Source organism: Alosa pseudoharengus, unplaced genomic scaffold (genome assembly GCF_046254945.1).
Source record: "Alosa pseudoharengus isolate Yale_2024_CS ecotype anadromous, Long Island Sound unplaced genomic scaffold, YU_APseudo_1.1 YU_APseudo_1.1_scf_3, whole genome shotgun sequence".
Classification (NCBI taxonomy): domain Eukaryota; kingdom Metazoa; phylum Chordata; class Actinopteri; order Clupeiformes; family Clupeidae; genus Alosa; species Alosa pseudoharengus.
Window position 1 is genome coordinate 9,180,462 of NW_027468718.1, and position 18,113 is coordinate 9,198,574.

The 18,113-nt window shown below is 40.8% G+C and overlaps 1 protein-coding gene across 8 annotated transcripts in view; it reads right to left on the bottom strand.

The window, feature by feature from the left end:
• Positions 1 to 4,898: 4,898 nt before the first annotated feature.
• LOC143100150 (nectin 1a-like) overlaps positions 4,899 to 18,113 on the bottom strand; it is a 57,308-nt gene continuing 44,093 nt past the window's right edge. For 6 of the 8 annotated variants that reach the window (XM_076263106.1, XM_076263108.1, XM_076263107.1 and 3 more), the window contains 4 exons: positions 14,317 to 14,389; positions 13,934 to 13,961; positions 13,685 to 13,744; positions 4,899 to 5,323 (listed from right to left, as the gene is read on the bottom strand). In XM_076263106.1, coding sequence (XP_076119221.1) covers positions 5,252 to 5,323; positions 13,685 to 13,744; positions 13,934 to 13,961; positions 14,317 to 14,389 — 233 coding nt within the window. In that variant the 3' untranslated portion in view covers positions 4,899 to 5,251. Of the gene's footprint in view, positions 5,324 to 7,040; positions 11,553 to 13,684; positions 13,745 to 13,933; positions 13,962 to 14,316; positions 14,390 to 18,113 lie in introns of those variants that run through there. The other 2 variants (XR_012981854.1, XM_076263109.1) reach the window with 2 other exon arrangements.

Genomic DNA, 18,113 nt, shown 5'->3' on the forward strand with positions numbered 1-18,113 from the left:
CTGGAACAAAGTGTCCAGTGCCGCTGCTACCACCACACGCATCTCGCACTATGCGTAGGGCACCAAGGGACAGACCTGCTCAGGGAGCACCACAATTTAGCCAGAGTAGCTTTACTGCAAACTTCTTTTTACTCTTCCTCTTCTTAGAGAATGTTTACAATGTCAAAATGCACCAACAGCATCTTACAAAAGGTTGATACTTTTTGGGTAGGCTACTCTTTCAGTCTCCATTATGCATCAGATCTAACTTGAACGTTATCCTTGAATTTCTTCTTCGGGATCAATAAAGTATCTATCTATCTATCTATCTATCTATCTATCCATCCATCCTACTTGTTTTAATTGGGACTGTGTCTGAGCGCGCGGCAGGTTCCAGCTGGCTTGTCATTGTTGATAATGGATTTCTCCTTGTTAATATGATAAACTTTTAAAAGGAAATCATAAGGACAACAAAAACAACGCTAGAAGAGATTAGAAGTTATCGGGTTCCCACTACTGACCATTTATGAAATGTGAGAGGGCACTTTGACAGGCTGCACTCACTGTGATTTGGACTGTGATAGAATATGAAGAGTGGTCTTTGCATTTGTGTACTGGAATTGGTGAGTCTTGAAGTCTGCAATAATTTGTTTACCTTTAACTAAGCATTTACGTGAAGCACACAATATGCCAATTGAAATACATTCCACTCAGATAACTACAGTAGGTGCTACCAGGTTCATAATTGCAAACAGAAAATATCTAGCTAGCATCATCTCATTACATGCTTCTATTTCCAAAGGAATGAAGGTTGTTTATACCAACTTATAATATTCTTATCATTGTTAATATTGTGCTACATGTGGCACAAACAATGTTAGAGTTTGTGGACTAGCCATATATTTAGCTTAAACTTAGTAACAATAGTACAGAAGGCTAGAGAAGGTTTGAAATGTGTGTAGACAAAGGACCAGGCTACTCTAAGCATTGGAGTTAACTAGTGCAGTGCCCGTTCAAACATGCCATTCCTGAAGAAAACCCATAGCTCAATTACATGCCCACAGGTATGCCTGCTTTAAAAATAGGATGATAGGGAAACATCATTCCAGCTAAGCATTCAATAATGAATAAGCTACTGAATATTATAATATATTAGCCTATAATTAATGTGGCCTCTAATAGGCTACATGTGTAATAAATTTAGGCATGGCTGCATGTGACATTTCTACAGATCAGAATGACATAAGCCTAACAACTGTTTTGAGTTAAGGCTAAATGTGTATAGCTTACTGAATAACTTCCTAATGCTATTCGAAGCCTCAGTTTATTGCACATACTTTTATTTTGAGTGGTCACTACATACCCATGTTTGATTGATGGCGTGATAAGTGAAGTCGCTCAGTCTGCAAGTTGTTGTCTAATGTTGGCTATGTGGCATTAGCCTATCGCTCGTTTCAATTTGGGACCTTGCAGTCGGAATTATCGTTTGTTTAGTCAAAGTCGCAAGTCCAAAGTAGCCTGGACTATTCGAAGCGTCAGTTTATTGCACATACTTTTATTTTGAGTGGTCACAACATAGCCTACCCGTGTTTGTTGGCGTGTTGTTGCAAAATCCGTGTAATCATTTTATGCAAGCAAACTGCATACAGGGAGTCTTTATTGTTGAGGTCAGACATGATAATCATCTTGCATCTTAACCCACAAGCGGTTCCCGAGTAATCCGTTTTTTAAATTGCGACTGATCATCAAAGTGAGACCTAGCTACTGTCAGTGCACGATCCATGGGGTGGAGCTCCCCTGAAACTGGTCCCCTTGGAAACAGTGCAGTGCAGCGATAAAAGTCCTACGTAAATAAGCCTATTTTGAAATATGCATTCAAAAATCTTCAAAATCGAGAGTGCACACCTTTGTGCCACGCGCGAGCAACACACGAAATCTTAGGTCAGTCTGACAAACGGTCAGCGAGATATGCGTGTCACAGACACACATCCGGACAGACACACAGACACTTCTTGCTTTATAGATAGATATATTAACAATTCATAAACATATTTTAGATATAGGCTTATTTACTATGAACAAACCAGCGTGGCTCAGACATGCTGACAGGGAAATGTGTTACTGTTATGCTTACCTTCATGCAGTGCATTATGGGATAAATGTACGGCTAAGATACTGGGTAAGCTCCCTAATGTTATGTGTTAATCACTCAGTGACTTGTAATGTATGTGTGTAAACTAGCCGGCTGTTGTGTTGTCGGGATGAAAGGGTTTATGTTACGGGATGCCACCCAGGTTGTGTAGTATAGCCACTGGGTATAAGCTGACTCATTCCAATTACCCTATACACATCTAGGCCCAGGATCTTGTGCTATGCCCCTGACTGTATTTCAGGGCACAGTGTAGGCTAGGCAATATGTCTGACTTGCGTTTTTATTTAACTGCATCTCTAGCAACTATGACTTTGACTGCAACACACAGTGAGGTGAAGCACACACTAACCCGGAGCAGTGAGCTGCCTTGCTACAACGGCGGCACTCGGGGAGCGGTGAGGGGTTAGGTGCCTTGCTCAAGGGCACTTCAGCCGTTCCTACTGGTCGGGGATCGAACCGGCAAATTTCCGGTTACAAGCCTGAAGGCCTAACCAGTAGGCTACGACCGCACCGATCATCTACCATATTGAATAATTATGACCGCCGCTAGCGAAGCGGTCATATAGGGATTGTCAAAGTTTTTTTTTTCATCTACTTCCTGAATTTTTGGTCAACGATACCCGGGACACCGAACCACCGGGGCACATGAAATTTGGTGGGTATGTAGCCCCACTAGACCTTTACGGAAAAATTTTGTTTTGTCCCCGGAGACAAAAAAATTTAGGTTATGTGTACATTTAGTGACTGTACACTCATTGGCCTGTAGATGGCGGTGCACACATATACACATGCACACACACACAGGCACCCACATACTATTGGCATTAGAACGGGCAATACATAATTACAAATTCAGTAGGATTAAAAGAAAGCCAAAATAAATATTCATCATCATCATCATGGCTGCATTTCCAGTATTGGCGATAAGTAGTCGTTTGTCCACTAGATGGCGCATCGTTGCAGTGAGACGTAATTTTGTTGGAAGTTAAAAGTGGGTTGGAAAAACAATGGACGCTTCCTACAAGGACTGTAGTTTACCGCAGAGAACGTCTAATAAGGATAGGACGATGTTCACATGAAATGTAATTCCCATTTCTTCTTGAAGCCAAAATAAATCTGAGGATGTTTATCGGACATGATTGGTTTTTACTGCAGGTACGTTAATCTTATAATATCAATAAAGACCTGTAATGTCACCGTTAGCGTTGGTTGAGTGCCAATTTGATTGATTGCATTTGTAGAAAACTATAAATGCGGTTATACCAAGCAAATTGATAGCAGCACTGTAATTGTATCTTTCGACTGTCATTTGTTGCACGTGCTACAAAATCATTCTGTGCAATGGAAGATTTACCAACGTTACACCGGTCTGATACAGTTTTGCCTATACATGCGTGAGACTGAGACGCCTGTTTATTTTGTTTTAAGTGCGTGCAGGGTGTGAGAGGGGAATCAATGTGCTTTGATTCCAGCTTGGTAGTTGTAGTCTGTGAAATTAAAAAGCACGTGTGTGTGAAGTATCCAAACAATGACACCTTCATTTCATTATGGCTGCTTTAGCAACACACCTTAAGCTACTGTGTAGTGGGTCCCATTTAGAAGTGGCTACTTCATTCGCGCTTTCCTTGACTCATGGAGCTGCGTGAATTTTATTACAACTTTTCGCCACGATATGGCAGTTTAAGTCCGTTTGATACTGTAAGGCGTAAGCCATTGGTTTCCCAAGGAGATTTTATTTGTGTCGCCAGCATAGCCTATTGACAATTTATGTTGTAAATAGGCCTACCTTATAAGCCTACCTGTAGCTTAGGGAAGCTAACCGCTTTCTATTAGGATCTAGTTTGTTAGTTACAGTTTTGTCATAACTCCCTGATGCATTTTTGCATTTAATTTAGAATAGCCAGAGCGTGGATATCTCAATCGGAAAATTAAACAATATCGGATGCCTATGGACTAGGCTGGGTGAACCCAGCCTGATCTGCCCGCTATTTATTTTTTAATTTCTTAAAAGATTGAGCTTGGTCTGGTGAAAGCCAGACTAGCCATGGACCTCAGTTACACAATGCAAGGGAACATGAATCAGCCTATATTTGCACGAACAATAACGGACAACAGCTCTTCAACTTTGGCCCGTTAAAATGTGTATGAACAGTCTAGCGACGCATTTCATCAAGGCCCATTTGGACATGTCAGTTATTTGCACCACTGGTTAGATGTAAAACAGCATTTCGTTTCAGACTACTGTTACTTAATTTGTGCATTAACAATAATGTTTCAGACTACTGTTACTTAATTTGTGCATTGACAATAAAGTATTACATGAACTAAAGATGACTAAAATCTTATGTAGAAGAAGAAACATTCACAAAAAATCCATCCATCCAAAAATGACCTTTGTTTTTGATAGCTGTTGAAAACGGCATGGAACTGACAGAGATGTTTTTGTTTATGAATACATAAATAGTCTAAATAAATAAATAACATCATGCTGATACCTTTTGCTTTTCCCAAATACAATGTAGCCTACAGGTGTAAGTGACCTTTCATCAATCCAGTTGCAATGGATGAACTGTGATGAACTGCCCTACTTGTGATTGTTTAGAGATTTTAAAGGTTTTATAACATTGCTACATCTTCTTTGGCTATTCTACAATCTATTCACCTTTTCAGCACCAGTAGGCTACTTTCTGTGCAGCCACACACACACACTCAGGCATGCCAAACAAGCATACACAAAAGTTTCAAGAGTGGGGGATGGAGTATAATATGGAGACAAATTAAAGTGTGATTTATTTTCGCGGAACGGATGTACAGGACTAAGCGGCCGTCATATTTTGTACCGCTATGCGGTACATCTAGTTAACAAACAATTTGTGTTTGGCTAAATGGCAGAGTGATCATCTCGCACAGACAATTGGATGTGGATTTCAGTATTTTTAGATCTAACACAAAGGCCTTCAAATATTTTCAAATTCAGAAACTTTCAAGGATTTTTAGGAGCCTTGGGAACTCTGACTGCTGCATCTGCACCTACTCAGCTACAGCTGCACAGCTGCAACATAAGCAGCAGCAGCAGTAAATAGCAGCAGATGCAGCAGCAGTATCTCAACAAATGGGAGACTACATTGGACTTTCCTCTTCATGTGACATTGCTGAGCTTGCCTCTTGATTGCCTCCAACCTCTGGTTGACCCTTAAGAAAGTAAACAAAAATAAATGAGACAATGAGTGACCAATATAAACACATTCTTTCATTTTGCCAAGTGGTGCAAACATGATAAATGATCTGGTTAAGCATGCATACATAGCCCACAATACAGTTAGGTCCATAAGTATTTGGACAGTGTCACTACAAGAATTGATGTCACATAAAGTGCTTGCTTGAAGGGTAGACTTTCAGCTTTAATTAAAAGGGTTGAACAAAAATATTGGATTAACCGATCAGGAATTACAGCCATCTGTTATACATTTGTCACCCCATTTAAGCCTCAAAAGTAATTGGGCATTTGACAGCAAGCAGTTTTCCATCATTCTATGGAAAGTTAAACAGATAAAAGATCTGCTGTTCATTCCAAATGGAGGCCATAATTATTCTACAAATATATCCATCTATCAGACAGCTAGCAGGAAATTTTGGAGTGGCCTTTTTAGGTACATTCCCAAAAAGAAGGAATTCACTGGAGAGGTTATGAACACCAAAGGCATAGAAGACCACAAAAGACAACTTAGGTGGATGATAGCAGAATTATTTCCTTTTTTTTAGTGCGTACAAACCACTGTGCAGATCAGCTGGCGGAGGTATTAAGTGATATCTTTAATCTCTCTCTGTCAACACACACTGTCCCAAAATGCTTCAAGACTGCCACCATCATGCCCGTTACCAAAAAAACATCCATCACCAGCCTGAACAACTACAGACAGCTCTCACTTCAATTGTGATGAAGGGTTTTGAGAGGATCTGACTCACCTGAGCCCCGGCTCATATGTGAGAGTGCTGTTTGCGGACTCTGAGTGCTGTTTGTTATTGTCATTAACAATAATAATAATAATAATAATAATAATAATAATACGATTTCCTACAAGTTCTTCAGTCTTTCCTCTTCTACTCAGAAATACAGCGGTTATGTCCTTAGTAATTTTTGTGATTATATGAATTTATATACAGACATTTAACGACCGGAAAACTGGCAGCCATAACCCTTAACCCCCTACGAGCAGGGGCGGACTGACAATCTATGTGTTCTGGAAAAGTCCAGAGCGGCCGTTCCTCCGACAGCCATCAACTGCCTGTCTGGCTCAGTGCCTCATCGGTCAAGTAGGGCGACTGTCTAGCTCTCCACATAAATATACACCGCTCAGGCTTAACCAAAGCTATCAGTATGTCTACGCTACCAGTTGTCATTGTCATCCAAAAAAGTAAACATTTGCGACATCGCGTTTCAATGAATGACACTAGGTTTGTTGATGCAGCCTGTATATTTTGCCCCTCTCTGTGGTTCAGTCTTTCTCATAGCCTTGCGCTTCAAAAACGTGCTACAATTGAATACCGTGCATGCAGAACAGGTGGTGAATGTCAGTTAGAGCCAGTCATAATGGAAGAAAACGAAAAACAAGGCAACATAAAACTGAGTGGGAGAACAGCGACATTTAACCAGTTTTCCACCAAAGGTAGGCTATGGTCCTGTCCCAATATTTAGACTATTGACAAACTTCACCCCTTGACAGGGGCACCACCAAGGGTGGCCAGGGGTGGCCACGGCCACCACAACATAAACTCTGGCTATGTGGCTGACGGACGCAAAACGTGTCCAAATTCACACCCATTATTCTCTGTTGAACTGCTCACGGAGTACTTATCACGCATAAATCACACAGATATGACGTGAAAGAGCAGAACCTGAGCTTTCCCATGATATTAGCAGCTAGTCAAGCCAAGTTTATTTATATAGCACATTTCATACACAGAGGTCATTCAATGTGCTTTACATAAACAAAACCAAACAATAATAACAAATAAAAGCATAGAAGGGCATTATAGTCAAAGAATAGTTTAAAAGGTAAAGATCATAATAAAAAGAAAACATAAAACACAAGGTAAAATAATTTAAAAATAAAGAATAATTAGTAAGCAAAAACAAAAACAAAAGTAGTAAAAAAGTAATAAAACACAAGGTAGAATAATTATCAAGGCAGATTCAGAATTCAGAAAAAAAATATAAAACAAATCCTTGTATATTCCCACAAGGTGTTTGGGTGCTCTGAAAATGAGAACCAAAATAATTTTGTGAGGTCTGCTGTTCAGACCCTGAAGGGATTTCTTTTCTGTTCATTGTTTTTTATGAGAGTGTTTCTACTTATCTTAGTAAGGGAAATAAATCAATAGCCTACAGTATGTTGAGTACAAATGTGTCTTTTGAAGGCCTAAACAGAGCCCAGCCAAAAACTCCAATACAATTTAGATCAAATTTGAGGGACAGCTATGACTATGCAGGATAATCCAGACCAAACGTGACAATTTTGCTACATACTATTGATGTACCAGTATGCAAATTTTGAGCCTCCTACATGGTTTAGTTCTTGTGCTGTGGGCTTGTGAACTTTGACAAAAAAGAGGCTAAACAAAATCGACACCCCCCTCCCCCTGTAAAACTGTCTGTATCTTGGAAAGTATTGATCTTACATAAAAGCAATTTTACAGTGTGTCTCCTGGGTAACATAGGTACACCTGGTAATTTTTTTCAGAATTTTTTGAGACCTAAGTACGTGGGCCCTGGTTGAATTGACATGGAATGACCCAGACTGAAAGTAATCAAAATACCCATTTGATATTAGGAAGGTGGTTAATTGATTAAAGACTACTTTTTCAATAATAGGTGTTGTGATAAACGGTTCGCGAGAAAATTAACGTTGGATATACATGGCATTTAATCATATTTACATTGTTCACACAGAGCTTCATCTATCTCCACACCCATTACTCTCAGTGGTATATCTCAAAAACACTTTGGTCAAAACATAGCAAACCATATATCAAAATGAATAGCAGACCTTACCGAAAACGTACAGTAAGCGGATCCCGAGTAATCCGGTTTTGAAATTGCAGCAAAATTCTACATGTTATCCAACTTTGGGCAGAATTAGCATCCCAAAATAATGAACTTGCTTTCCAAATCAAAGAATCGAAAGTTGGTCATGGCATGCACAGATCAACTGTGCTTTTGAATAGATATTTCTACCAGCATGCTTCAGGTGGCATGGATGCAGACACAAAGTATTTTTCCCTAATATAAAGGCTGACTTAAGATATATGCAAGCATGATCACATCATACTTTTCCAGATATGGGTAGGCTAGACTGTCTTGAAAACCATATAGCCTAGCCTAGCATATGAAGAGCTCTTTTCCAAAATGCTATAAATCCATTTTTTTTATGTTATTTGATTGTGTTATTTAATTGTTTTTCAGGTAATATAAATAAAAGAGCAGTTGTGTTGTTTTGATTGAGTAAATAACAATTACCCAATTACAGATCCAGAAACAAAATAATAATTTAATTTAAAAAATGATTTATGAAAATGCATTAAAATGGAGAATATAGCGTTTTGGAGCCAAACTTATCTGGCCCTAATATATGTGCTATATTACTATTAATTTAAATGTCCTCTGGGAATCAATACAGGTCCATGAAAGCCCACACATCCAGACTTATGAACAGTTTGTACCCATGTGCCATAAAATAACTGAACACGAACAAATAATGGAGCAATAGCAGTCTTTCTGCAAATAAAAATGTGCAATATCTGACTTATTTATTATGACCGCCGCACAGTATTGTATGTTGATCTTAAGGGGCCTATCAACCCATTCAATAACCACTCATTTCATGTATAGCACCACCTAGTTAAAAAAGAAAAAGTAAAAATGAGGTGTTGTAATCACAGGTATCTGTGACCTAACATGGTCAAAACTGCACAAAATTGGAAGTGTAGGATCATTATGATACCCTCTGAATGCACGCTAAGTTTCGTGGAATTCCGTTCATGGGGGGCCATACAATAAATTAATTTATATTACTGTACACAACTAGTCTAGGTGGCCGGACACAGTTTCCTGTGAATATCTCGAGATCCGTAGGGCCTAGGAGGACCACCTTTTTTTGGTATGTTGGTCTTAAGGGGTCATGTCAACCCATCCCATTACCACTCAATTCATGTATAGCGCCACCTAGTTAAAAATTAAAAAGCAAAAAATTAGGTGTTGTAATCACAATATCTCTGGCTGACATGGTCAAAACTGCACGAAAGTGTAGGATCATTATGACACCCTCTGAATGCATGCCAAGTTTCGTGGACTTTCGTTCATGGGGGGCCATACAATAAATTAATTTATGTGTACATTTAGTGACCGTACACCAACAGAGTTTTCTGTGAATATCTTGAGAACCGTAGGGCCTAGGATCACCAATTTTTGTGTATGTTTGCCTCCAGAGGTCATGTTAACCCATTCCATATGCACACATGTTCATAAACAGATATTCACACACACATACATTCACAGTAATCATACGTATGACACATACACACACAGTAGACATATGTACGCATGCATGCACATGCACACACACACAGGCACACCCACAAGCACACACACACACATAAACACGTACATGCACACATGCACACAATTCAAGACTTTCTCAGAATTATGAACAGGCAAGATGGGGGTGGGGTTGTATAATATGTATTTTACATGTGAAATCTATGAACTAATCATGTTTTGGTACTTGTTGTCTTGCAGATACCAGGGAGAATTGAGTGTGCATAATGCAATTCAGTGAGACAGTTAGAATCATATATGCCTTTCACCTTTTGTTTTTAGCCAGCAGCCAGACCAGCAGATACCCTGACTTTGCTGAATTACTGAACTAAGCAGGCTTAGTTAGTACTTGGATAAGAAACCTCCGTGGAAGAGTAGGTTCCTGCTGGAAGTGGTGTTGGTGGCTCGCCAGTAGGTGGCACTCTTCCCTGTGGCCCAAATACCACCAAACAAATATCAATCCCAATGTCCTATTGCAGTAACAGGGACACTGTACTGCAGGAGATGTTTTCCTTTGCATTAATGTTAAATTAAGGTCCTGACTCACCATGGTTGTTAAAGATCCCATGGCACTTATCGCAAAGAGTAGGTGGTTCCCTGATTTGCTTTATTTATGTACACACACATAAAAACACACACACACACACACACACAAAGACACGTAAAGACACGCACACACTACACATGCACACACACATACATGCACACATATGACACGCACAAACACGCACACGCTCACAAACACATAAACACATATACACACACACACATGCACCCACACAAACACACCTACATACACAAACACAAGCACACACACACACACACACACACACACACACACAAAAACACACACAAAAACAACCACACACTCTGCACACACTCAATTACAAACACACAAAAAAGGAACAAAGTAGGAAATTAATACAATTTGACAAGGGTGACTTATTTTTGTGGAAAAAATATGCTGGACTGGGCGGCGGTCATATTTTGTACCGCTCTGCGGTACATCTAGTTATTGTATTTATTATATTCATTGTTTTTTTCATCCTCTGCCTTTTGCCTTTATAAGGGTACTGTCATTTTATTTGTGTATCCACTGAGGGTGAGTTGCAGACAGCTGCTGTCCAATGAATTAAACATATTCTATTCTATTCTATTCTATTCTATTCTAGCATCACTCAAGAATTAGACTTGGCTATAAAAGATTAGACTTGTCTATGAAACATTAAAAAAAAAACCTGCCTAGTTCTGGAACAATATAATTAGAACTGATTAAACCAAGATTTGTTTAATCCACAATGATGGGTTCTACATTTACATCTTGATGGCTTTGTTTCAAATCCATTCTGGTTGTGTACAGAGAATTATAAAAACAATATAGCACCATTATAAAAAAATACTGTGTCACTTTCCAATCACCTCCAGTACAGCCTACGGCCTGGAGGGGCCCCAGAACGCACTCTACGGTGTGTCAGAGAAGGGGTACATGGACAGCTGTTCCTGAAGTGGCTGGGGCACTTTGTCAAGTACGCCCGGCAGGAGCATCCCCTCCTCCTTTTCATGGATCAACATGAGGCCCATGTTGGGACGGGGGTGGTCGAATTCTGTTGGGCAGCGCACACCACCGATGTGCTCCAGCCACTGGACGTGGCGGTGTACGGCTCCCTAAAGGCGGCATTCTCCAGGCTGGCGCGCAACATGGGGCTGGTGAGAGGTGACCTCGTCATCGGAAAGCGGCAATTCTCGGCGGTGCTAAAGTATGCGCTGGAGGAGGCCTGTAACCCCCACAACATCATCAGTGGGTTCAGATGGACAGACCTATTCCCGCTGAACAGGATGGAGGTGGACGAGTCAAAGGTGAGTTAGGGGGAAAAAAACAGTCTACAATCATGAAAAGTTCATCAAGATCAATTCATCAATCCACGGCCACCTCCACCACGGCCACCTCCACCACGGCCACCACAGCCACGGCCACCTCCACCACAGCCACCTCCACCACGGCCACCTCCACCACAGCCACGGCCACCTCCACCACGGCCACCTCCACCACAGCCACGGCCACCTCCACCACAGCCACCTCCACCACAACCACGGCCACGTCCACCACAGCCACCTCCACCACAGCCACGGCCACCTCCACCACAGCCACCTCCACCACAGCCATGGCCTCCTCCACCTCCACCACAGCCGCCGCTGCCCCCACCTCCACCACAGCCGTCGCTGCCTCTACCACCATCATGGGAGCCGCTGGGACCACCACCGCCACTGGACAGTGCCCGACCTGCCGCTGCTTCCCCAACCCCCTGGTACGTTCTGGAGTCATCCCGGCGGCACTAGCCGACATCCTGCTGGCGCCCCATATTGACACGCCGGCCAGGGGGAGTGGGAGGAGGATGCGACTGTCATCACCTCAGACGCCAATATGAGGGAAAGAGCCGAGAGGGAGGCTGAGGCAGCCCGCAGAGAACAACAGCGGCAGGATCGGGCAGCCCAGCGCGTGGTCCGGCAGCAGCAGGCCGCTGCTACACAGGCAGCAAAGGCGGCTGCACGCGCTGCGAGAGAGGCCGCCAAGAGGCAGCGAGAGATGGCACAATTCCAGGCGCGGCAGGAGAGGGAGGCCCGTCAGGCGGCCGCTAGGGAGGCTTGGCTGGCCCAGGAGTCTGCGCGGGCAGGTCCTGCAGACTGTGCCATGTGCGGGCGCATGGCACCTGCTGGGGGGTCCGGCCAGGTGCTGTGGCTGGGCTGCGACAGCTGCACCCTCTGGTACCACGCACAGTGCGTCAATGTCATCTTAGTACCAGAGGGTGAGTGGTACTGCCCCATGTGCCACAACAAATGGGCGGCAAGGGAGGTGGCCATGCAGCTCGAGTTGTAGGTGGCCATGCAACTCAAGCTGTATTAGCGCGTGTAATAGCGCGCCGATCCTGAGGGGGCAGACTGTACGGAACAGCGTGGAATGTTTCTAACTCCTAACCACTAGATGGGAGAATTTCCTACACAGGGGGGCTTTAAATATGCCAACAAGAATGAGATGTGTCCTGGAGAGTTTCTGTTTGTATACTTAAAATATGGATGATATCATGTGCGTAAAAGACGTTTGGATATTTTGTGTAGCCTAGCCTACTGTTGGAAACAATAGGCTACAACCAAAATGGAGGATCTTCAAAAGGAACTTCCTAACCTAGTGGGTGGGAATTTTCAGATAGGGTTGAGTAGTCAGCGCCCATATGGCTCTGGGGGTAGTAACCAAAGATTCTAGAGCACTCTGCTCTAGAATCTTTGGTTGTAACATTCACATTTTCTTATTGTGACGTCTCAATAAGGGAGATTTCTGACTAGCTCACAGAAGCGTATAGTTTCTGACATCAACCTCTAACTAACCCACCAAAAACTTAATATACGGTTTTGTTTCGTGCCTGGAGTGTTTTTACACTGCAAAAATTGCTTAACTAATAAAATGTAACCTAGTGTTATTCATCTTATATCAAGATCAAAAATTCTAGTTATCATTGTTTTCATTATAAAAACACTTACCTAGCGCTTACTTGTAAAATCATTTGACTTAATTTCAGAAGAGCTTGACTTATTTTAAGATGTCTCATCCTGAAAACAAGCACATTTGTCTGCCACTGCATTAAATACATTTGTCCTAAAAGCAAGCAAGTTTGCCTGCCAGTGCGTTTGAACAAATTGCCTTGATGAGACTCCTTAAAATAAGTCAGTCTTCTTAAATGTAGTCAAAATGATCTTTCGAGAGAGTGCAGAGTGCTTTCAGAGACTCAAATGGAAGTACAAAAGCACAGAAAGTGAGTTTTGCATAATATGGCCCCTTTAACTTGCTAGCTGTTTTTGATGTTATGCATGCTAGTTAGCTAGTTCTTGAGATCTCGAAGTACAAACTGGATAACAGCCTTCTATTCTGGTAAAAAAGACTGAAATGTGTCATGCTTGATTCTTACACTGCATGATGGACCAGGAGAACCTTCATGTGACAGAGTTCCCATCTCTTGTGTGGAAACCTGTGAAATGAAAAGAAAATACAGTTGCAATTTTACATTTTAGCCATCATAGGAAGGAGATATATGATACCTGCTTTACTTGCTATAAATGATAGAGGAAAGAGAACATAATAACATCAATAAATAATATAGTTTGAGCAGGGCTAACAACTCTGTGAAAACACTCTGCTTCATAACTGTAACACCAACCTGTTGACAAGGTAGATCCTGACCTAACCTGTTGAAAAGAACAGAGTAATTCAGATGAGAAGGCTCAGATTTCTATCTGATGAGAAAGAAGGAAAAAATGAAGGGCACAAAGGGCAATCCAGTGATGCTATTTTTTTTTCATTTCCAGGTTTTTGCCCCACAAACATCCTTGTTTTGTACACACAAGCACTTAGTAAATCAGGCCCATAATCTGTTGTACCCAACAGAAACCATGTCATGATACATTTTTCACTATTCCTAAAAATGACATCACTGTTTTTCCTCCTTGCACCCTTTATACATGAGTGTGTGTGTGTGTGTGTGTGTGTGTGTAATATAGTATTTGTAATAGGTTTTGTATTCTTGAAGAAAATTGATAATACCTGAAGTATAAAACAATAGAAATAGCAAGGGAGACAACAACAATAAGACAAGCAACAAGACCATATCGATCTCCTACAAAAAAAGAAAGATTTGATTAAAAATATAGTCTACAATACTATTATACAAAGTCTTTACAATTTATCATCATGTCACAACTACAATGAACTGCATTATTTGTATTGTCATACAATGAAATTATTTAGTATAAGTAAGTAAGTAAGTATAAGTATATACTCTTTTGATCCCGTGAGGGAAATTTGGTCTCTGCATTTATCCCAATCCGTGAATTAGTGAAACACACTCAGCACATAGTAAACACACAGTGAGGTGAAGCACACACTAATCCCGGCGCAGTGAGCTGCCTGCAACAACAGCGGCGCTCGGGGAGCAGTGAGGGGTTAGGTGACTTGCTCAAGGGCCGTGCCTACTGGTCGGGGTTCGAACCGGCAACCCTCCGGTTACAAGTCCGAAGCGCTAACCAGTAGGCCACGGCTGCCCTAATTACAACTATTACAACTTTAAGTAGTATTACAACTAGAGTGCTTCCAGCATCCAGGGCATCGAGCCAAGAGCCCAACTGGTCACCAAATGCACAATGCAGAATTGTCAACAAGTTAAAGAAGAAAAACACAGAGTAACAGCTAGGGTTGCAAAATTCCGGGAATTTTCAAAGTTGGAAACTTTCCATGGGAATTAACGGGAATATATGGGAATTAACAGGAATAAACGGGAATTAATGGGAATAAACTGGGAATTTTTAATATGGCAAGTTAGTCTATAACAGGGAACTTAAATGTAGTGGACAAAACCCCATCTTGCAGCATAATATTAGTTAAAACAACCTGATTTAATGCAATTTCAGTCAAATTTCTACCCTGCACATATGTCCATCACATGCACACAGCAATTGGCATAGGCTGCTAGACATAAAGGAAATGTATGGTGCGTTCATATGCATGGGGAAAAAATGTTCCAACCAATCGGATTTTGTTGTTGAGTGGTGTAGTGTATCTTGGGCAGTTCAGTGTTGCTAGTTTAGCACACTAGTAAACCATAGGCAGAGAATGGGATTCCCGCTAGCATGCTAGCTAGCTTTGTATGCTAAGCTAAGCAAAAATCCAAACATACAAATCATAATGCTTATTACAAAACAAAATGTTAAAGTTTGTATATGAAACAGTTTGTATGAATTACCCAAAATGCCATGTTAATTTCCGTAAATTCCCATAATTTACTTTAATTCCAAGAAAGTTTCCAATTTGGAATATTTCCAAAATTCCCCAGCTTAACTTCCCATAGAAAGTTTACGGAAATTTACCAGAAATTTTCCGCCCCTTTGCAACCCTAGTAACAGCTAAACACATTAAGAAGTCATTGGACCTGGTTAATGTCTGTTCATGATTTCACCATAGGTAAAACATTGAACAAGGACAATGTCCACAGCAGAACACCACTGTAGAATAACTGCTTTCCAAAAAACATTGCTGTGAGACTGATATTTGCCAAAGAGCACCCCAACACGGCACAATGATCTAGGAAAATGGTTTGTGGACTGCTGAAACAGATCCAATTGTCTGGCAAGAACACACAACACTGTATGTACATGTATGGCATGAAAAGGGCATCATAAAAACATAATCTCAACACTGATGCAGAGTAATGCAAAAAAAAAACAATTACCCTAAACATGCAAGGAAGTCTCCACAGAATTGCTGCAAAAAAGAAAATCTACCTTTTGGAATGCCACAGTTAGAGACCTGACTTTAACTAAGAGATGGAATGACCTCAACAAAGCCATTCACACCAGAAATCTGGAAAATATGTCTTAACTATGGGGAAAATGGGCTAGAATATTTCCTGATCTGATTCAGTTACCAGGATCACTTGATTGAGCTTTTTCCTCTCAAAAGAGGTTCAACCAGTAATTAATTCCAAGAGATCGCTTACATTTTTCCATCAGCACTATGGATGTTGTATGGGTGTTTTGAATGACATGAGAGACCATTGCTAGGTTCAACACATTGTGCTTGTCTATACTAGAGATTCAATGAAGATCAGATGTGAGATATGACAACAATTCAATTATCATTGCGTTGTGTTGCTACTGTGATGTCCCATTCGTGAGATTATTTTTTTAAGTATATTTTTTTTTTACTTTTTTTTATACGTTTTTTTAGAGTCATATTGCTTAAATTTGAATAAAAGGGAAAAAGTCCCAAACCCTTTGACAGCGGAGCACGGAGTCCACTAATTTTGTATATCGGGACACCTCAAAGGCCGGTATTCAGCTTATCCCCCGGTTGCCACCATAGGCAATAGTTATGCCTTTACGCCAAGGCCTTGAACCGGTTCACGGAACGAAAATGAGAACCAGAAACCTTTGATGTTTTGCTAGGAACAGAAACGAAACCAGAAAATTTACATTTTTTTATGTTCCGGAACAAAGTTGTTTTATGTTCCGGAACAAAGTTGTACATTTGTTCCAGAACATATGTACATATGTTCTGGAACAAATGTACTGTAGGCATGTCAGAATTACAGTTATTCTGCTTACATAATGTAGCCTATAGTCCTTTTTTAATGTTTGATGACAGGATAGAGACTTAAGGAAAATAATGTAGACTAACATAATTTTAAAGTCCTAATGATCAGCCTACTTATTTGTATGTCCCGCAGCTGACATGGAACGTTATTAACCGGTTCGGGAACTTTATTTTTTTTTGTTCTAACCGGTTCAGGAACGTAAAGGGTTGGACCAAAAACCGGAAACGTTAAAATACTGTTTCTGTTCAGAACAAACCAATTGGCAAACAAATCTGGTTCAAAGCCCTGCTTTACGCCAAGCAAAGGAAATAAGCGGTTCAGTTTAAAAAGAAAGCCAACTTGTTCAGTTTGTTGTACTACTTTCTTTGGTTCTGACAGTGATAATGGTGGGCAGTTAGCTTGTTTACAGCTAATTCCATTGTTGCAACCAGGCTTGGAATTTCACCATTCTGGGGGCAAGGCCACTTGGCCTTCAGTTGGGCATATTTGGTGGGGGGCTCAAAGGCCACAAGACAGGGCACCAAGGCCAAAGTTAACTATACAGTAGTAGGCTATAAAAATGATCAAAGTTGTATTTAGCCTATTCACTGCAGTAGATCTGCATCACTGTATGAAACATTACAAAAACATGAAACATGACATATTACATAGAACTGTAAATCATCTGATCATCTAATATTTACAGATATCTAGGCTATATATAACATTTATTTTATATTGGGCCTGTTATGAAATCATGTATTGAACAATTTAAGCACAGATCAGCTTTAAGAAACTCAAATAGCCTAGATGCATGCATTTTGTGATCATTAAGGCTACTTTCACAAACTCTTAGCTGTCCTTTGATTTACCAATATCAAGGCGATATTTGTAACATTTATTTTGTATGTGGCCCGTTATGAAATCATGTGGAACAATTTAAACACATTGTAAAACTTAAAGCCCAAATTTGGAGACATCCATTTATGTCGAACTTTACTGCAAATTCAAAACTGGATTACTCTCGAACGGCTAACTGTACAGGGGACTGTACAGTTACACCTTCGTGTTCGCTAAGGTCTCCTGTTTAATCTGATATATGGTTTGTCATGTGTTAAAAGAAGGGTTCGTAAAGTATTCCACCGAGATGAATGGGTAGGGAGATCATGGGACGCAAAACCTTCAGTAGAATGTATGATTAAATGGAATTATATTATTTAATTTTCTCGCGGACCGTTAAACACAGCAATTATCGGCTAACATCGTTTAAAAG